General features: G+C 40.1%; 1 protein-coding gene across 2 annotated transcripts in view; it reads left to right on the forward strand.

The window, feature by feature from the left end:
• LOC121626933 (sorbin and SH3 domain-containing protein 2-like) overlaps positions 1–22751 on the forward strand; it is a 47385-nt gene that overhangs the window by 6335 nt on the left and 18299 nt on the right. For both annotated transcript variants that reach the window (XM_041965690.1, XM_041965696.1), the window contains exons 2-10: positions 8090–8145; positions 11725–11751; positions 11898–12022; positions 16019–16145; positions 16666–16841; positions 19218–19284; positions 20156–20206; positions 20334–20547; positions 20670–20784. In XM_041965690.1, the coding sequence (XP_041821624.1) occupies positions 8136–8145; positions 11725–11751; positions 11898–12022; positions 16019–16145; positions 16666–16841; positions 19218–19284; positions 20156–20206; positions 20334–20547; positions 20670–20784 (912 nt within the window). In that variant the 5' untranslated portion in view covers positions 8090–8135. The remainder of the gene's footprint in view (positions 1–8089; positions 8146–11724; positions 11752–11897; positions 12023–16018; positions 16146–16665; positions 16842–19217; positions 19285–20155; positions 20207–20333; positions 20548–20669; positions 20785–22751) is intronic.

A 22751-nucleotide genomic window follows, 5' to 3' on the forward strand; every position in this document is an offset into this window, starting at 1 on the left:
ATTTTTACCACAAAAATGCACACCTAAAATAACTTGCCTTCAATTCAGTCATTATTAAGGAATGAAGCAATTCTACATTCTGCCTTTTTTGGAGAGGTGACTCTCCCTGTCAGTTGGGTTTCAGGCTAACCATGTCTCGATCAGGATTTATGTAGGATCTCCAGGGAAATTCTGTTGCAAAGAGATTTGCTCTCTTTGATTCCTACAGTAAGATTATCGCTTCATTTTCATCCCCATCAAACTCCTGAATGCAGGCTTATAACTAATGCTCACTGCAGAGCATCACTACTGATAATACATAGATTTTTTGTTATGAATTTTCTCAGAATATTACATCTAGTGTCCATTATTTTATTTATTTTTTAAATCTTTTTAAACTTTCAAAAGCTGACAATATTTTATTTATAGAACAGCTGAACAGAAAATGTCGATCCAATGACTTTTTGGCTCGGTCTTTAAATAGATTTGCTAAGGAGCTTAATCTGTTGACATCCTGTGAGTATGTCTCAGTCTGAGTGACCACTCCTGGGTCCATAGTCCATAGTCGGCTTATCTCCAATGACTGTTCACTCTCTCCTGCTGTCCTCACACATGTGCACAAACACAAAAAAGGACCTTTAAAAGTTCTGTTAAATTACATTGAAATAAGAGTATAAAAATAGATATGAAAAATTAATTATAATATAACTTTGCTTCTATACTGAAAGTTTTAACTTGTCCTAATTAGTTGAGTTTTGATAATTTATAGGTTTAATGAGTTTAATTATTACAATTTGAGTATCATTATTACAATTTATTTGATTATTGATGTGATCATTGATATATTTTGCTGTATTCATTAATAAGATTTTTTTTTGTGGTGCGTTTGTTTGTTTACTTTCAGCAGTTTGGGGGTGGCTGTCATACTCCAACAGGAAGTGTAGTAACTGGAATAAGACACATCATAAATATAACCCTGATTCTAAAACAATTGGGATGCTGTTTAAAACATAAATAAAAACACAATGGAGTCATTTTGCAATGAACTCTGTTTACTGTTTTTTATGAAGTGTTCCTGAGCCCATGTACTGATCTCCTTTATTCAGTCGTGTTTCACAAAGTGTTGAACCTCACTCCATCCTCGCTTGTGAATGGCCGAGCCTTTCCTGGATGCTCCTTTCATTCTCAATCATTATGCTATCACCTGTTACCAATCAACCTGTTTACCTGTGGAATGATCCAGACATTCCAGTTAAGTTGATGACGTAAAACATTAAATGTATTGCCTTTGTACTGTTTTTCATTGAGTATTTGTCAAAAAGGATTAGCAAACGATCACATTCTGTTTTATTTATGTTTTGTAGAGTCCCAACTTTTCCCATGTCTTGTAACAGGAATGAGCTATGAATGATGGAAAGATATGTGAGCTACTGAAGAACAAATTAATTCATGAATGAGAATTGGAAGACCTCGTCTCCACCACAATTACAAACAATTTCTGGGTCTTGGTTTTTTGGACAGTAAAACAAGGAAGCATAAAAAAGTATCCAAAAAGATCTGCTCTTTTCTGTTTGTCACTTCTACCAAAATGCAGTAGATAAGCTACCAACAAGGGAAACACTGTAGTACAAAAGGGATACAAAGCAAAGGATGGGCAGTCAATAAACAGTAGCATAAATACTTTTCAGCGGTTACTCCCAGCCTCTGCTGAATGCTTCTATAATGGGAGTGGTCTCTACCACCATTCTGCTGATCTGCAGGATAAGATCGGGTGGTTTGATGAGCTTGAAAACAACATGAGCTGTAATGCGTAGCGTGTGCAGTTGGCAGGAGATTGAAAGAAGTTCAGACATCATTGTTATTTGTTTATGTTTTCATTGTTATCATTTTTCTCATGGAGGGACGGTGACAAATGTGTATTTTCAACACTTGTTTTGTCTATGCCAAGGCAGACTGCCAGTGACTAATGGCATCCCGGCCCGTGCTCTTTGAGGACGTGTTTGTGTTTTTCTTTCCTTCCTTTTGTGTTTCCATCATACTGTCTGGGTTACATTTTTCTCCATGTTATTGTTTTTTCAGGACATCTCTTTTAGTTTAAGACCCAGCGTTTTCATGCATGTTTCGTGACATTTTATGGTGCGCTTTAACCTTCATTCTCTAGTTACATTGATCAAGTTCTGCTTTGTCATCTAAGGGCTGTTTACATACTAATTTTATGAGATCATTTAAATAGTACAAACTGAAAGATTACTCATGGAAATTCCCATGTACTCACTGCGACTTATGTTTTGTCTTTAGAATTGAATTTGTGTCAAGAGTTTTGTAAAGGTCAACAATATTAGAACTCCTCTGTGTGGAAAATTAGCATGTCATCAAGGGGAGGCAAATGGACATGCCATGATGGTAATGATTTAATAAAGAAACAGAAGGATGAACTTCCTATCATAATCATAATTGCAAGAGTGTTTTATGTTCCAAATAGATTAAACGCTCAAAACCTAGTTCATCAATCATTATCTTACCTCAAAAGACAATCAAAGAGGTATCCTCATTTACAATGGTGTTGGGATATAAAAAAAATGCTTGCAAACAAAACAGCTAACAATAAAAACAACAATGGATGATAGCTAAAACTTAAAATACATCTTATTAAAGATGCTATAGAGTAAATAATAAAATAAAACAAATACATACAATGAAATATAATGTGGAATAAAGTTAATTAATACAAATGTAATACAAACATATTACACTATAGTTAAATCTTTTTTACAGTCAATCAAAAGAAGATCTGAAATAAGATAGATCCTTTGCAATTAGTTCATGTATAAAGTGTAAAATTACTTTTTGTCATTGTTCAGTTCTGATTAATGGAATGTGGAGAAACAATTTATTCTGTGTGCGAGTACCAAGGTCAGAGTTAAAAGGGATGTTAATGTTTCCTGGATGCTGTAGGGCGAGTGTTTGCACCTGCAGAAGTCCACCGCCAGCTCTTCGGTTTATCCTGCATTTATATATCACATCCCCATAAACCAAAACAGATAAAAATGTTGATTCAACTTTTTTTTTTTCTAGGGCGATTAGCAATACTTATTTCTCTACAGAAGGCCAAGTACTGTTCTCAGTTTAACAATAAATGTGTTAATGTGATGCTTGATGTTAAGATTATTGTCTAGCCAAATACCAAGGTTTCTACACTGACGCACTCTTACTTTCTATTAGTCCACTGAATTGAATGGAACTGTCCCAGTGGGTCACTCGACAGACTAATGAGCCTTGATGGGCTTGTGGTGTTGGACATCATGGCTTTCTGTGGTTTATAGCTCTGACTTGTGTATTTGCAGTCCCACAGCTATTACACTCAGTAATTATATACACACTAGTCTCCAGAGTGGCCCACCAATGTCTAAATTACAGTCGATGGATAAACCACAGCGAAGAAAATAAAATGACTCGAAGCAAACTTAACATACCAAATGCTCTGGCCAACAAAACTAGGACAAGAATCGAAAAACAGCTCTTTGGAAATGGTCTTGATATCTTGTTTATTATCTATTTATTTAGCAGACTTAGTTTAATCCTGTAAAGATACAGTGAAATTCAATGTAGAGAAAAGTCCTGGGAAGTGGCATTTAAGTTAATTAGTGATTAGAAATGATAGGATAACCAGTATTTGTTCTGTCAACATTTATTCCCACTCCTTCCTTTGTAGCATTAAAACTTTGGACGAGCTGTCACTGAATATTTTTGGAAACATTCGCTGCCTGTTCAGCATTTACCGTGACATCCATGCTGAAATGTGTGAGCTGCTAATGATCTATCCCTGGCTTTAGAGAGGCCTACACGTTTTGTATATATAAAAGCTTAAAAAAGTCTATCTGGACAGATAGTTCGGAGGTGTAGAGTCTGGCGGGTTTTCTTGCAGTGTCCAGCCATAACATTACACCATGGCCACAGCTGCTGTGTCGCCGCTGGTCTGTCCCCAAGAAACATGAGCCTGTTTATAATCTGACCATCATTTGGACGCCGACTGCCTGCGACGCCAGACCCATGATTTACCCCAGTGTGTGTGTGTGTGTGTGTGTGTGTGTGTGTGTGTGCATGTGTGTGCATGTGTGTGCGTGCGTGTGTGTGTTTCTCAGAGATAGATTTACGAGGGCATACTGTATGAGGGTGAGGAGTAGGTCTTAAGGGACTCAAAGTATCCCACGATGCATGGCTTCATGTAGCCCCACAAGCAAAAGGACTCCCTCCTCACCGACATTAGTGTTTGGAAACCCTCACATGGTGTCAACAAAGTAGTTGTGTATGTGAGTATATTAATGATTATTACAGAACTTGAAAGGCACACTTGTTGCTGACAAGCTCTGGAAGACTGTGCAGGTTGAATTGAGCATTATGTGTTTTGCCTGAGAGAAATGTTTGTAAGGAAATACTCTCTGCAACAAACTCAGTTGCTCATATGAGTGCTTTGGAAAAACTGAACCTACAATACAATTGCTATCAAATACATTTCCAGGTACAATTCACACAGCGCCTTTATGAAATGATTAGCTAAGTACTCTTATTGACTACATGACTATATGAACCTGTCTTCATGTAGTGGTAACAGATGGTCCCTCAAGGTGCTGTATCGGCGTGGAGACAAAGTAAGAAAACAAATAAGATGACAAACAAACACTTGGAGTTTAAAAAATCAATGACATATCTGCAGATTTATACATAAAAAAAAACAACTTGACATGGATATCTGTTTTTTGTTATGGATGTTTTTTGTTGTTCTTGTTTATAAGTATAGTGACCAAGATACATAGTAAACAGGACATTTTACTGCCATTTTTCTCTGGTGGTAACACTGTTTTTATTTTCTGCATTTTTTCTACTGCAAATTCTTGTTGCTTATAATCTGACATATACATTGATACAGTATATATGCATTAAGATAACAGTAGCCATTAGGTCTAATTCTGATATTAATGAGAACCCGTGTGCTAATGTACTGTATCTGATGCTATTTGATCGTTCTGTGGAGATACAGGCTGCCTCAGTAAGAGACAATGTTCTCATGTCTGGATGTCTACCATCTTCTCATCTGAATCAAGCCTGTACAATTTTCAGTCTGGTGAAATACAGGTTAATGTCGTGCCATCCATCTAGCGCCACTCTGGAGCCAACTGCTAAGGCAGTTTACACATTCATGTCAGGATATGGTTGCATACCTTTTCAAAAATAAGCCCCAGTAAATGGTAGCCACAGTGATCAGGCCCAGCGTTGCCATAGTGTTGAAACACATGTCTGGTAAAGCATTGTCGTTTGCATTGCCAGTTTGTTTGTATCTAGACCTGAAACAAATGCTAAAATTGTTAAATATAGCACAAAATGCTAAAAATGTGTGCTTTCATCATAACACAGCCTTTATGACTAGGGGGATCCCTACTTGCTCATATGCAAGCACAATGTGTGTTTATGTATACTTTTTATGTACTGTATGACATAATTAGTCACATAAATCACATTTAATTACATATCTGAAACAGCTGTGCATTTGACCCCCCCCCCCCCCCCATGCTTTACATTGAAACTGAAAAGATAGAATAAAAAGAGCATTCCGAGTGATTTGGGTGTGCAAATTCTACTTTTACTTCTAGATTTGCTTAAAACAGAAAATGTTCATTGTACAATACAATTAATATTCCAGGTTCCAACATTTGCCAAATTGCAGAAGGTAGTTTGTGATGTGACAAGAATATGCAATGGGAAAATCATGTGACTTCACCCACATAACTCAACACAAATGCTCTTGACCAAATGAGGATTAAGTTTTAATTTTCACCGTATATGTTGAGACAGTGTATGTTGACCAACTATATTTGTGACTTTGTCCTTGCCTCCTCTTTTATTTTGCTGTATATATTTTTCAGTTACATTTGTGGTTATTAAGCTACTCATAATGTTTCAGAGTAGGTTAAGAGTGTGGGGGGTATTGGAAGATTCAGAGAGCAGCTACTGTATATCACATTGCCAAAACTTCACAACAGTATCTACATGTGTGTACGGCAAGGTTAGCCTTGTGTATGTCATAGTTATTTACATACCAGACATAGATGATCACTACTGCAGCCACTGTAGGCTGTCACTTATAGTATCTGTCATACACACTAAGTCCCGTGATGACACACGTGCATGTATTCACGCTGCGATGCAACAGTCCGTGCTGTGCCTTTAGCTTTTGATGTGTGTATTGTTCACATCAATCATGCGCCCTATCGCAACAGTTCCAAGAAAAGGTCTCCATATGGCAAGAGAGAGAGGCATCGCATATGGGTACGGTTGAGTAGACATGTGTTTCTGTATCATTTATCAGTGCCATTTAACTTATTTATGTTTCTTCTATATGCTGAATTCGCTGAGGTCATGAAGTGTCTCACTCAGCTGGAAGACGTTATGTTCCCACATTTGGATTCCATGGGTTTAGGCTTTGGCTCAAACATCTTTTTGAACATGACAGGCAGTATGTGTTGATTTTATTCCAACTTTTACTTTTTTGTACAGTGCTGCGTAGTAACTCAAGTGACTAGAGAATTAAAAAGTATAAGTGAGCTTGTTGTCCTGCTATTCATTACCTCCACTGCTCGTATGTGAAGATATTATGGTCTCTTTCTGCAGCTTATATCTGTTTGAGCTGCACTACATCACAGCTGAAAGTACGTTTCTGTTCACATTCAAAACAAGATACATATTTTACATGTCAGATGTCCATCCAGTATTCTTTGTCTCATTGTTAAAGCAGTTAATCAGAATCACTCTCATAATCTTTCTGAGGCGTTCTAAGGCGCCTCTATCCATATCTGTTGGTCGTTCACATCCATGTCACATTATCCATGTATCTATTTTCTAAACCTCTTATCCTGTTCAGGGTTGCTGGGGGCCTATCCTGACACACTTGGACTTAGAGGCTGAGCATAACTTATACTGCTTATCAGATAAAGGTCTATGCCACCATACCCTGATAAACAGACTGAATCTCCATTTCAGTTCACTTCATATGAATTGGTGAATAAATCAGAGATGTGGATGGTGGTTCCAGTCTAATGAGTCCTCATTTTGCCTGGAAATTCAGAAGTGCAGTTTATGATTCAGTTCATCATCAGGTCTCGCTTCATGTCCGGGAGGTCTACACTTCCGCCCAAAGGTTTTCTCAAGATTGGAAAAATGAAATGTGTGAAGGGAGTTTAAAATTGAGCTGACTTGGAGTGTATTGCAGTATGTCAGCACGCTGCATTCCAACTCCTAAACATCATTAATCTCTCTAGAATTTCCCTGCATAGAGATTTGGGGGTTTTGAGCAGTGTGATTTCAATCAAAGTAAAGCTAATGACCCAGTGGGCAGCAGGAAATGGCATTTTTCCAGAATAATTGCTTATGTTTGAGATTTAATACGAGCCTGATTCCAAGAACGTTGGGAGAATGCAGAATGTGATACTTTGCTAATCCTTTTTGACATATACAACAGCACAAAGATAGTATATTCAATGTTTTACCTCTTCAACTTCATTGGTTTTTGTAAATATATGCTTGTTCTTTGATGCCATCAACACGTTACACACAAGTTGGGACAGGAGCAACAAAAGACTGGAAAAGTTGTGGAATGCTCCAAAAACACCTGTTTGGAACATTCCACAGGTAAACAGGTTCATTGGTAACAGGTGATAGTGTCATTATTGGGTATGAAAGGAGCACCCTCGAAAGGCTCAGTCATTTACAAGCAGGGTTGGAGTGAGGTTCACCACTTTGTGAACACATGATTGTATGAAGGATAAGGATAATCAGTAAACACATGTTTTACACAGTGTCACAACTTTTTTTTGGAATCAAGGTTGTAAAAAAGAGTTTACACAAAAAAGGTTGCATAATTGTATTGCATTGCATAATTCCAATAAGTCAATTCTGTGTTGTAGCAGCCTCAGGAAGATCATTTTGTAAATGTAAATCACTCTAAAACACAATAGCGTCTTCCCTGTTTAAGAGGGTTAATCAGCTTTTCTAGAAGACCTTTATTTTTGAAAATGTTTAATGCTGTTATCTGAAATACTTTGCTTTTGTGTTTCAGGAAAGTGTATCCCCCTGCAGTAGATCAGTAAGAAGTGCTCTTCAATATGAATACAGGTATACAAGCATACACACACACACACAATTGAACCACATGCTGTATGAGATTTTTGAGAAATCATCTATCCAGTCCATGTCATTCTTTTTGTTTAGCAAACTTTAGTGATTATATTTTTCATTTTTGCAATTTATCTGGTATTCCTTAGTACAAATTAACTGAACATAAAAAGAAATGTTAACTTTTTATACTTCACAATAAAAAACTCATTGTTTCCATATTTCAGACCGCCTAGTGGTTTGAAACACCACTATGTGTGCTAGTTTTCCTCTACCACAGGCATGAGTCTATAATTCTAACCCTGACCCTGTTTCACCACTTTGGTGTTGGTCCATTTTGGGCCTGGGTTATTGTGACTGAAAGCATCACTAAGTATAGTAAGCCTGTTGCTTTTAACCACAATGACGTCTTCCTCCTTTAATACATCCCCAAAGCTCTGTCCTAAAGTTGGCAGCCATCCCAGGTGTGTATTTCAGCCAGAGAATCAATGATGAGTAATCCGTCTTTGAGTCCTCTTCACACACCACACACCAACACACCAGTGGTAGCTTGACTCATCTTGGATGTTTGCCTGTATTTACAATATGGAAGACCACACAAAAATGGGTTTGTCGAGTGTTGAAAAACAACATACAACATTTAGAACAGATAATTAATTTGACGGAGAACCAAAACAATAAAAAGCAAGTTAAGAAAAAAAGAATAATGGTAAAGCTAATCTGCTCCTCGTAGAACACTTTGATCCTGCATGAGCCCCCACTTGAGAGAAACTTCAGTAGAACATCTTCAAACTCCTACTTTACAAAAAAATCTTGTGATTGCGCAGTGCACCAGTTTCATCACATATCCTGAGCTTGTGCAGTAAAAAAAATCAGGCTCTTTAAATGCATGTGCCTTGCCTCTACTGGTTTGCTTTTTTCTTCTGGCTGGCTGCATTTGCGTGTGTGCCTGTGCATTCGTATATTTGGGTATGTGCATGTGCATGTGTGCTGCTGCTTCTGCCTCTATGATCACCTGCCTGGCTGTGATTTCTCAGATAGCGGAGGATTCGCTCGCAAAAGCGTGGCCTTGTCACTCATACTCTCTCCCATGAAGAGGGTCCAGAGCTCACCAAATCTAGGCACAGGTACTAACACTCACAAACACACTCTAAATTACCATGTTTGAATAAGAAGAGCTGTATACAGTAAGTAGATAAAACACAGGCCACTTCAGGTATGAAAGTGTGAGGTAAGTGTTTAAAAAGGGGCTTGTTGTTTTTCAGAATCATGTTTGAGCTTCATCGACCTGATGTGGCTTTAGCATATTTGAAATACTTTCAAATGGGTTGTGGCTGCCTCAGTATGCTTAAGCGATGTTTGGACTGCTGGATGCTATTTTTTTCTAGTCAGTTCATTGTATAATTATTTTATTTCCTTTTCTTTAGTCTCTTCCGTCTTCGGCTTGTTTTTGCTAACTAAGTTGGTCATGAGTCACACTGTACCGAGCTGTTGTTGATGTTAATCTTCCTTCCTTTTGACAGCTCTCATATGTCATGCTTTCACACAACTCCATGCCATTTCCCCCTCTTTATGGGTAGTTTATTCTTCTCTTCCTGTTGTGTTAAGTTGTTTTTCCTGCCTCTTTTTTTTTCAATTCTTTCTCCTCTTGTCAGCATGAATTGGTTAGACGTGGCACATCACCCTTGACCCTGAGCTCTTGGAGAAATGTTCTTGGATGCGCTTGTTATACTGACCAAAATGGCAACCTTTCTACTTCATTCTTGCTGCTCAGTGTTTCAGTTTAATGCAAGCAAAGTTGATTCGCTGTGTATACAATCCCCTTCATCCTAAGCATGTTGCCTATAATTGTTAAAGGGAATTTGAAATAGCAGGTCAGGTTAAGGTGAATAACTTAGGAGGCTTTATATAGCAAGGGGAAGGAGCTAAGATTAAGTATATATTCTCATCTTCCAGACGCTACAGCTGGTCATCCCCAGCTGCCTACTCCTTTCCTCTGCTGTAGAGGCAGTGTTTGTCCCTGAAGCTTATCAGCATCCAGGTTAACAGCTGCACCCTTATAGGCATTCTAGCACTGTCAGCTTCCTTTTAACAGTAGTAGGGCACTGTGTGAAAACTGATAAGATGTTGTCAAATATACAGTAGAAGGTTTAGGAGCATGGTAGGACTGTGCATAGCCACCAGAGCATTATTATGAGACATGCAGATGTCAGTTCTCCAAAATCTGCAAAGCTGTTTCAAAGAAACAGCAAGTACCCTACAGAAAATACCCACCTGCAAGGGTTCAGCATTGTAATAGACCAGTTCATAGTGTTTTGTGTGATGTGGAGTAAACCATCCGAGCTTGCGCCATCTCCACTGGTAAAAATAGCTGTCTATGTTGCTGTGAGCTAGCTAGCATAACCTGCAATTTGGAATTAATTTACAGAGACATATTCATAATCAGAAGAAGAATGTGGTGAAAGGATAATTCTGGTTAATTTCAACCTGGCTTATTTCCAATAAATTAAGCTGTGGTGGCTCTCTTGGTCATGCTAATTTTGCACTCACCGCCTCTGTTGTAGAGATATGGAGAAACAAGAACTTGTGTAAAACAAAGCATATCAGGACACAACAGTAGCAAAACCTGCCTAAGCATCTTGGATACAAGGATGAAAGCAGCACCTTTTCCAGGCTTTTACAGGCACTTTTGGATGCGACATGTGAATGCCCCCCTCATCCTTTTATCCAGGAGCGCGAACTGGTGCGCAAAAGACGCACATGTGAATGGCCCCTAACTGCCATTATGACTCACTGCATAGGAATCTGCATTTAGCTGATCTAATCACCCTACATATTCATCTGTGCTGCCGGTTTATTTGCATGTGTGAGGCTAACAACATTTCTGTGATAGAGCCAGAATCTGATCTGTACCCATTGCATACAAAGAGTAACCTTCTGAAGAAAGCCCATTCTTATACAAATAATATATTGATATTTCATTAATTTATGCTGGTAATGCAGTGAGAGTTCTGGCTTTAGAAATCTCTAATCTGTGTGGCAACAGCACGTTGATCCTTAAATGCTAAGTAATTGTTAGTTTGCCATGTGTCTTTCTGTAGTTTTCACTTTCCCATCTTCAAAAGATGACAGGAGAACTATTTTTTCTGGTGGAAACTTTAGGAGACTCCAACGTGGTATTATTAGTAGTAAAATGCTAGGTGATTACAAGAGGTTGTAGGCTTCTAACAAAGCGGTTGCCACAGACAAGACCACAGACCTCAGAGTGCTTGTGAATGTGAAAATGTTTGTACAGCCGGTGATATTGTGTATCAGGATTTGTCATGCAATCCTTAAGAAAGAATTTTTCTGTCCTGTACTTTTTCTGCTTCACTCTTTCTTTACAGACCTGTTTCTACTCCCTTAACCCCATCACCAAGTCTCTCTTTTTCACACTAAACACTCTCACAAGCATTTTGTGAGATGACGATTGCTTAAGATGTAATCCTATACAAAAGCATTGACATTTGTTGCAGGGATTAGTATGATCATGCGTTCAGTCCTGTCACTTATTATTGCTGTATTTTCTTTCTTCCTCAGGGAGTGATTCTCACTCGTCAGACTTGGGTAAGTTTGAAATTTGAATTCAGGTGGAGAATCTTGACAGTGCACATGACAAAAGAAGCTACAAAACACCCTGCAGGAGACCAGAAAAACTTCAAATCAAAACACACTGCGGTGTATCACATTAATATTATTAACTTTATCTTTAGATTCTTGGCGGTCACGCAGTGTTACAGATGGCCTTAAGAACGGAGACGCCAGCAGCTCATCTCTTGCTGCCAAAGGCTTCCGCAGCGTCAGACCCAACCTACAGGACAAAAAGTCACCAACACAGGTAAAATGAGTCACAAACCACACTGACAGATGTTGACATTTTTTCTTTTTAACTGCTATAGTTTTAGAAAAAAAATATGTTTGGCTTGTGAAAGTATCTGTGGAAAATTGTATTCATAATGACACCACAAAGCATCATAATTATGGATAATTTGCACAGAACCATACTATATTTCAAAGTATGTATTTGGAACAACTTGATAATCATTTGTTGTTGTTGTTGTTGTTGCTGCTTGAACCCCCCTTGGCTGCTGCATTCTAATTGGCCAATAAGGATATCAATCATGTGCCACTGCCACCCCCCAGGAGAGAGAGTTTCCACTTCTCGCCCACTGGCACTAATCCACCAGACTACAGCTCCCTTATTGCCCTGGCTAATGATTTTAGCCCAGGGACGCTAACATTCACTCAGAATGAGAAAGCAATTTTAAAGGAGTCCTACACTATTAGCAGCACATCTTCTTACTCCTATTCGGAGGGCAGTGTAAACCCAGCACAACAGGCACCCCAGTCCACTGTCCCAAACACCATGAGCAACTGTAGTGCGTCTGCCACCACAAGTGCACAGGCCCAAGAGCGTAAGGTGTCTTCCCTCAAACTTACCCCTATTACCATCCCTGACCCCCCAGTTCACCTCAGCTCTTACCTGAACCCCCAACCTAAGATAACAGGTTCCCCACCACCCACTTCCCTTTGTCCACAAAGGGGTCCCACCCTGTCACCGCCCCTAACACAGACAGCCTTGCTTTCTGTCCACTTGGGCGCCGAGAATCTGAAACATGCAGGGCCTTCAAACGACACAGTGGAGCTCAAGGTCCCAGATCAAGCCCCAAATCAAACCCCAAGTCCAGCTCCATCCCAGGTGGAGATGACGAAGACTCCTCCTGCAGTTCCACCAAGACCGTCTCCTGCCGAACTGTTGGTACATAACTTGACTGCATACTGCGACTTTAGAACAGAAGAGAGCAATGATTGTGTACATATGAAAGTCACAAAATACAACATCCCTGTGTTTTTGTCTGGGTGACATCAAGAGTGATTAAAGGGTAACACACTGTCTGCATCACATCATTTGATGTTCATAGCACACACTGACCGCAGCATAAAAACAGAAGTATTCAAGGTACTGTAGCTGAGATGTGCCAAATTCAGCAGCCAAAAGTGGTCAAATCGTTGCTTTTCTTTTGTCTTCTTGACACACACAAACACTGGGATTTCTGACAGTGCTGTTCCTTGAAGGTGTTTGGCCTTCCATAGCAAACAAGAGGCGCAGGTGTTTTGATGCACGTCATATGCTGCTTGTGTGTGTTGCCCTTTAGTTTGTTAGTCTTGGTGCTGCCATATCAAACTAATTGTGGTTCTACATATGTGTGAACTCATACTGTATGTGTGGTAACCAACTGTTTCATTTATTTTATACCGCTGTTACTGTCTGTGTATTTGCTGCCTTCCACAGAGTTTGAACTAACAGAGCCTCTTCAATTCACAGCATCAGTCCTGTTTTGGAAGACGATGCTGCAGCCTCATGACACCTCGGTGTGATTTCACAGCAGCATTTCACCATCTGTTAGGCTCACGTGTTACTTCCACACATCCTTTGTGACAACGTGGCTAATGAGTGATCTCACTAAGCACTCTCCTCCTCTCCTCCTTTTCCAATCAACTCCCTCTCCCTCCAACACCAGGGGCCTCCCTCCCCCGACCCCGCAGCACGGCACTCCCCCTATTGCTGCCGCAGCTCAGAATCACTCGACTACCTGTCAGGCCTAATGCCCAAGACTCTATCGCCCACCCCTTATGTTCCTAGCGGAGCTGGCAGCACAGCTGGTGCAGTCAGCGGGCCGAGCCTCACCACAGTCAGCAGCGTGAGCATCGGTGGCTGTGTGTCACCCTCAGCTTCCCCCGTGACGGTGTCAGCCCTCAGCCACTACTCGTCGTCCACGGCGGGTCTGCTGGACGAGCTGCAGATCTGTAGCCTGGACTCACCTGGCGCCTCACCCACGCCATCGCCCACCCTCAGCCATGTCTCCACCTACACATCCACTGCTGGCCTTGATGATGTGCTAACAACCTCTGTGGCCTCCACTGCTGCAGCAGCCACTTTCACTAACGTAATTATCCCAAGTCACTGCTGTAACACATATCATTACCAAAAAAATGGTTTCCTCCCTCCCCCCACTCATTTGGATGGCTGAACCAAAGCTTCACAAAATGTGTTATTACTACGATTTTTACCTTTCACTAACCATCAGCTACAACCTACCTGTCAGACACCAGAATTAAATGCAGCCCACTATGTTCCCTTATTATGTTAATGCCTGTACTCATTAGAACTCTGTCTACGTGTGCTTGTCTATGTTTCTTTGTTCTTTGTTATGCCTTTTTATTTGCAATCAATGCAATTTCACTGTCTCTTAAAGGCCAGTTCACATAAAGAATTCATGATAGGACAAAACCATTTTTCTGAGAAGTTGTGGCAGGTTGAAGCTGGAAACTGTTGGCTGCAGGTTGCTGGCATCTTGAAAGACTGAACCAGTGCGAGGTGGAGGGTTTAATAATGTAACATGACAGAACTGTAGTTACATCTCCTGTCTGCTCATTATGTTGCCCCAGGGAAACAATATGAGGGACGCTGCCACAGAATACCATACCACAGGCATACCTTTCCATGTGCATCTTTTCTTCTCAGACTGATATTGAGACTGAATTGTCTCAATTGTAATAGATTATTTAGTCTGACATTGTTTTTTGTTACTCCGCACTCCATTGTCACTGTTAACTTGTGCAATTAAGTGAGACATATCTCCACTGTATGGTGTCGTTCTACTACAGATCTTTTTCAGCACAACCTGTAAAGATTGTGATTGGCTTGTGTGCTTCGCTAACCAAGAATATAACCATTGACAGGAACAACACCAGACTTTTGAAACACAGATGTTATAATGGCCATCTTTAAAACCTTGGTTTGAGATTGTTAGCTGTGGCATTATAATCATAGTAACAGTGGCATTAATTTTGTTATTGAATTATCTACTGTATTTTGCTCCATGCCCAAGCACTAAACAAGAAGGAAGTTAGAGATAGAGTTAACACAGTGTTTACACAGGAAGCGTAGCAGGAGCAGGACGTTAGCAGAGCGGCAGCAGCTTCAGTGCTCTGTCGAGTGTAGGTCACCTTTGTTTTGGCCTCATTCAGAGCCCACATCACTGTAGTTATGAGCGTAGCAACAGAGGAAAAAAGACTTGAGGCATAGAAATAGGTTTCAGGCTGCAGTTGTGCATGTAAAGCTACAGTCTGTAGACAGTTAGACTTTGTGTTGATTTAATGCACATTCATCACTGTTACATTTTTGCATTGGTTGCTAGGTACAGTAGTTAATTGGTTTTAGAGCTGTCATGAATCTTTGATCTGAACAACAGGCCTTTAAATTGAAATGTTTTTACCCATTGTCAGATGAAATCATATGTTCCTGTGTCATGTTGAATGGGAGAGCATTCTACAGAAGAGCCTCGCATTGTAACTGTATCGTGTCCGTCGTCTTGTTTATGTCAACTAATTTATGACGAAATATGAATCTGAACGAGTTGTATTTGTTTACTGTCTCTGTTTTAATATCTTATGTCTGTTTTGAAGTGAAGTGATTCAATAAGTGCCCCTTTCCCTCACTAACTGTTCTTACATTGCACAGTCATTTCAGATTCAGCAGTTCCTACGAATCACATCAGCCCCCGTATCTGTCTACATTTACATTCATTCCTATACTAGGTTCCTGTACGTTTTTGAATGTTTTAAAGTTTTATAGCAATATTGTGACTAATAATGGATTTATAGAACTAATCGTTCTCTTGTTTGGGTAATTTTTTCTTACACTTACACTCATAATCTAATGTTGCAGCAACACTCCTCACTATAGTAAATGGATATTTGAACATTTTGCAGCCATTTGTAACTGTTAATGACTGATTATCTCTCTTTCTGGCTTGTGGGTCACTCATAGGGCCAGGTCCTCTCTCACGCTATGAATGGAAGTAGTAGCCATCCACAGAGGTCCCTCTCTCCCCCATCCTACCCTCCTCCCCCAACCTCACTCCACACTGGACTCCAGAGACAGAGCAGGAGTTCAGGTGAGTCGCTGATCTTTTGTGATCTTCTTAATTGAGCTGAGGACAACTCATGTTATCACTGCTCTCTACATGACGTGAAAAATCATCCACATGCATAGTTATTAGCAGGTACAAGTACTCGACAAATACAATTCCACTGTATGTTTAATTCCGAACCCCCTGCTGTTCTTAAGAACAGCAATGCACAGAAACAGATATGCAGAACATGAAAGACCTGCAATTAAAAAAATCATTAAACATTAATTGGTCGTATATGATATATTATTGATATATTACAATCCCAGGATATGATACTTGCTATTAGAAGATACAACCATTCTGTTGTAGAGCACAGTTAGACATTACAAAATGGAGAGAAACATAGTGGTGGTTCTTGTACTACTCAAATCTTGAAGCATACAAAAGAGCAGATAATCTTCAGATTATGTTGGTGCCTGACCTTGGATTTTGGTTTAGTTATTAGTAAGTACAACTGACTGCGTGTCTTCCTCTTTTCCCTCCTCTCCCTCCTCGTATGCAGAGGGCAGTGAGTCAGTCACCAGAGAGTCTGTGTTGTCGGGCCACACCAGCGTGAGCAGCACCGTGCCCATCGCCCGCTTCTCAGAAGAAGAGAAAAAGGTGTCCGTCATTAAAGCCCCTCATTATGAAGGCATCGGCCCCGTGGACGAGTCTGGCATCCCTATCGCCATCCGCACGGTGAGGTTAAACATACACAGAGATGAACACGGCAGTTACTGTACCGTGTTGCACAGGAGTGTCTTTTGACCCATTTCTGTTGTCTTGATATGTGATCAGCCTCATGAGAAGCGACTACTTTCAGCTGTCAGCAGCTTTTGACCCCATATTAAAGGCCCTTTCTCTCTCACTTGCACTATCTCTCAGTGTCTTTAACTCTCCCTCTGTGTGCTAGTTATAAATATGAGCTCAGAAAAGGTCTTTACTTTAGTACTGCAAGGTCCTCGCTGCTTACTTGTCAAACTATGTGACTGCGTGTTATCACTGCTAAGGCTTTTCATGCCAGTGTCACTCAGTTATCCATTTCTTGAAGAGCGGTATTTAAAAGCAGACATGTTGAACTAGAGAATGAGAAGGAGAAAGTTAACGGAGGAATGAAAGATGGGCAATGAAAGAAAAGAGAAAAGGTGAAAAGAAAAAATGCAGGGAAGAAAAAACAGATGCTCCTTGTTGTGAGCAGACAAACATTTTTGTGGGCACTTTATTTGGTAACCATGGAGAGTGAAGTGGTAATTGGCCCGTCTCATGGCCGTGCCAAAGCTACATGCTCAGTCACACACACTCCTTCACTGTGGAGCCAGACTGCCTCTTCTCTGACCAGAGTCCAGACTCAGTGTTTAGTGCTACTGAATAAAGGGAGGATTAAGTCTCTCTGCCATTTGATAGCTCTTTTTTGAAGTGGCTGTTAGATCTATACTGTATACACAAAGACACACATACCAGGGTCCCTCCTGGATTTGCCAGGAAGGGCACCAGGAGTTCCCACTTTGGTTTTATAGCAACATGGCATCTGTATCCTCTACGCTGTGAAACCAAACCTGCTGACATTGATTTCTGAAAGTAGTTACAATCACCTTATCTCACACGCACACTCACCCGAAAACAAACTGCTATAGTAGTTTATCAGGTTACTGATGACACTGTCATGTCTTTTTCTGGCTATGTTGGCTATATGTTTGGATATTGTGGCCATTTATATACTGAGTATGTTTAAAAGCTGAAATATCCACTTTACACACATTCAGACATTTTGAATGATGATCTTGTGTTTTTCACTTCTTTGTTATTGGTAAGCAGTAAAAGTGTCATAGACTGACCAAAGGACACACAAAAGTCCTTGTAAAATGATATTAAAAATTTTTGTTTTATTGACTGAAACAGCATTGAATTAAAACAACATCTTTTTTTCTCTTAAGGTCATTGTGAAGCAGAAGTTTAAGTGTTTATATTCTGTGATGTGACTTATTTCCAAGCCAAACCAGATATGTACACAAGGTATTATTATGAGAGAGATTTTAAATCAGATCCTTTAGGTTATATTGTATCACTCACAAGTGGGCGTGATCTAGAAAATATCATGCCCATAGAAAGATCCATAGAAAATATGGAGCTGTACAGGACTGATGGCCTCCAGCTCCATCTCTCTCACCTGTGTTGTTAGATCAGAAGGAGGAAGAAATTACTAACCAGATTCTTTAACCAGATTATTTGGAAAAGTTTCTCGCCAGCTCTAGGATGTGTGTTTGGATGTCAGCTGGCAAGAAACCTTTCCAAAGAATATGTTTAGTAATTTCTCATATCACTCTGCCTGCTACCTACAACCCACTAACAGTGGGTCAGTTTGTTTGTTTTTTTGAGGGGCTCGCTGCCCCAAATCACATTTGATTGCATACATTTACGTGTGTGTACTCTGAGTTCAAGATGAGTCATAAAAAATATTTTAATGTGTTATAGGAAGAGAAAGGACAGGGAGTTTGAAATTGAATACACACAATTAGCATAAAAAAGTGATAGTAAATGAGGACACAGGTTTAAATGTATTTTTCATTTCACTGTATTAATAGATGTCTAGAGTGTGTATGTGAGAACGATACAAATCCACTTTTCAGACTTGTTCCTCGTCAGTTATAGCTGATAAATAGATAAAATATCTTACTTAGACAAATTAAGAGCACTTACCTTGAGTTAAGTTAAAATTTCACAAATGATTCTTGACAAGATTTTTTATCTCTGATACGAAAAAGGGAGATTCAGTACTTAAATGAGCCCAATTTTTTTTCACTGAACAAGCTTGATCAACATTTCCTAAAAGCAAATTATGGAGAGTGTCTCCAACGGCAATGAATGTATCTTACAGATAATTTATTAATGTCTCAGCGTAAGTTAAATTCTCAGTGAGTGAAATATGGATCTCTAGAAAGGCTGAGAGTGTGTTTTTCTCTGCTCGGTAATATCCTGTAAAACGGTGGGAACCCTTTCAACGTTCTAACTTCAGCTTTCCAGTTTATGTTTCATTTCACGGAACATAAATCTTTATGATTATCTCTCCCTCCACAGACGGTGGATAGGCCCAAGGATTGGTACAAAACTATGTTCAAACAGATCCACAAGGTTCACAAAGCAGGTAAGTCTGCACTGAATCACACTGAACAGCAGAAATGTTGCATTATTTGTTGTTATTTGATCATCACACATTATAAGCGGAATTGGTCATGCATGCATTCATGTGTGTATCTTTGTGTGTCTGTGCACGTTGGTTCTTGTTAAACCAAAAGTGCCAGAGAAGCTCAGAGCCAGAACTCATTAGATGAGAGCAAGAGAGTCTGGAGAGGAGGAGGACTTGAGAGAAACCTCTAATAGACACTGAGCTGTCCTGGGAAATCTGCTCTAATTTTGTGGGCTTGACACAATCACACAGTCAGTACAAGGCTTGTTTGTTCATATCTGCTCAGGCTTCTTCTACTGCAGCACACACACACACACACACACACACACACAGTTTCATGATTGTGTGTGCCTGAGAACATCTTTATGAGTTCCCATGATGAATATTCACATATTCTCAGTGAATTTATGAAGCAATATTCCAGTAACCCGCATGCAGAATAGAGAAGAGTCAAGGAAATTAGTAGTTTTCTAATTTGCAGTAAACGGCAGCTTTGAATTCAGCCAGAATCAAATGCTCCAAGTTACCTCAAAATATGGCTAACACTGCTTCTGTGGTGTGCTGTCGCCCTTCTTAGAACTCAACAAACGACATATTGGAAAAACAATTGTTTGAAACAGGCTGAGCTTGTGGCTGAACAGAGGAGAAGTGCTTTATGCTGCTTGGGTGGTTTTGATCTCTCTGCTGTGAAAAACAGTCACTATTGGAAATTACTTACAGAAACTGAATGTATTCAGGCTGACTGACGGTGCTGGTCTCCCTGTAGAGGAAACTACAGATCTCTGTTTGTGCATGTATCCCATTCTGTCTTCTTTCCTTTCTTCTACAGATGATGACTATTCTGACACATACAATGCAACATATGCTGTCATAAACAATGGTGAGATATGTTTTATGTATAACAAAATCATACAATAAGTAATTTCTTCCCAACCCATTTGTCTCCTCCTGTCTGGCTTGCTCTGCTTCATCACCTCTCCCTCCGATGTGTCCTCTGTCCTGTCCAGATGACTACAGCCTGTCGTCCAACGCCACCATGGCCCACCCTGCTCCCCGTACACACACGTACAGGCCACTCGCCAAAAGCCCCTCGGACAACGGGGGGCATCTGGGGCCTCGGGAGCCTTCGCCATCCCCTGTACCTCCACCGCCTCCACCCATGCCATCTCTCCTCCAGCTGAGGGCCAGAGACAGCGACCGTGAGAAAGACCTGCCTGACGCGTAAGAGGAGCTCGGTCTTACCTCTTTCATTTATTACACCTTGTTAGTTATGAATACTGGCATGCTTGAATAATTTAACATAGTGTCAGGGTGTTTTCTAAGAAATATGTTTCTCTCACCAGGAATGAATGGGGACCTCCCAACAGGAAAGTGGACACGAGAAAGTACCGCGCAGAGCCCAAGAGTATTTTTGAGTATGAGCCTGGGAAGTCCTCTATTTTGGAGCATGAAAGACCAGTGAGTATATTTACCATTGTTGATTAACCTGTGAGGCCTGTAGGAGCCAATGTGAAATTTATTCTTTATAACAATTGGAAGATGCGATGATTGCCACCCGAGCTGGCTTCACGCTGGCATTTCGGAGAATGTTTCTATTCTCCGACAGTGAAGTGATTTCTATTAATATTGTAGTAGCTATGTTTGCTATTGTTAAGTCAAAGATTCATTCTGCTGCTGCTCGTCTTCACTTTGGAGCTAAGCGGAGGGTCCATTTCTGAAGAAGTAAACAAGAAAACATTAAGCAATATGAAGGGAAGTAACACTACAGAGATGGAGCTACAGTGCAAAATCCAACTAGATGGTCAAATTAAGAAAAGCGAGCACATTTACCAACATTACCTGCTGGGCTTTCCAGACATTACTGTGTTGTTAATATATTTCCATATTATGGGCTTTTGCTTGGACTTCTTTCCGTCAGACACAGCGTGGGCGTTAAAAAGCGAAGGTTTCCAGTGTGGCAGCCTTAAGTGATGTGTTGGCTGTTCACTCTGTGTGGGGTGAATGGCAAAGCAGACAGCAGAGATAATTTCTATGTGGAGGGAGGGCCAGAAATAAGAGACATGAGGTAACTGAGGTAAGGAAGAGATAATGGGGAATGTGGGGTCTGTTATGTGGGAAAAGATTAAAAAGAAAAGGTTTTTGTGAAGGTTTTGCAGACGTTTAATGTAATGACTGCAGAGAGAGACCTCTCCCGGGGCAATAATGCATGAGTCAGTTCCTGATAAAGCAATAAAAGGAGAAAGCTGCAGAGAGTAGAAGAGAACCCACGCTGGCTAATCTGCTGTCTGAGACTCTGTATATATGTTGTCTGTATGAACTCCAAGGTGAGGAATGGCACCCAAAAACATCCTGTTCATTGGTGAAATGTACAGTTTGGCTTTTAGGAGCAATAACAAACAAAAATGTTTTATGCAGCACTAAGGTTGTCAAATGTGCTCATTCTTCAATACTTTATCGATACCACATGTTTAAAATTACACGATTTCCGTTAATTAAATATTCAATAGAATTGAAAGTACCAAAACGATTAACAGATCTACAATCAGATTTTCAACCCAAGGCTACACAGATGAAACAATAGGGAGGCAGAGGCATAAGCAGGCAGCAACACACAAGTAAGTGTCAGAATAGGTAGTGAGCAAGCTGTCACTGTTACTCTGATACCACTGTACTGTGTTTACAAGTGTAGCAGCATTAGAATTAATACTAAAAGTAATGATAACAGCATATAGAAGGTGTAGGACTACAAGGAAGGGAAAACGTTAATATTAAATAATATTAATTACTAATACATTACAAATTTGTTGGTATGTGTTCCATGACTCTTTCTGTACCAGCACTGTGTGCAGGTTGTTAATTATGTGCACTGTGTGCAGGTCTTTGGTATCAGAAAGGGTATGGAGGATGATTTTTTTATACTAGTATTAGTAAGTTTAAACTTCTGGTGTCATGACAACATTCTCCAGCGCTCTTTGTCTTTAGTCTACAGTATTTGTGTGATTGGCTCCACTCTAGGCTTCACTTTTTCACACGGTGACTCATTTGTCTCAAAGGCAAATTCTCTTTTTAGCAAGAGACATGTGACACCGCAACACCTACAAAACATCTCCTGGCAGTGTTTTATTTGGCGTGAAAACTCCATTTCCATGTGGGAACAGGGTTAGAGAGAGCAGACGGAGTAAACCAGTGTATCATCTCTCCAGTTAAAATAACTGTAAGCCTCTTGACTGCAGTGCTTGTTGAAGTGTGTAAATGGAAACAAATAGAGAAAGCTCTACTAGTTGGAGTTAAAAAATACAACAACAAAAAAAAAAGAGTCAATGATGAACTTGCTACACAGCAGTAACCATTGTTTTTGCTTACCTGTTGGTTTTTGTTGTATGTAAATACTTAGATCCCACCTGGCACCGTTTATTACAGGTTGA

The sequence above is a fragment of the Chelmon rostratus genome, chromosome 3 (assembly GCF_017976325.1).
Source record: "Chelmon rostratus isolate fCheRos1 chromosome 3, fCheRos1.pri, whole genome shotgun sequence".
In the NCBI taxonomy this organism is placed as follows: Eukaryota; Metazoa; Chordata; class Actinopteri; order Chaetodontiformes; family Chaetodontidae; genus Chelmon; species Chelmon rostratus.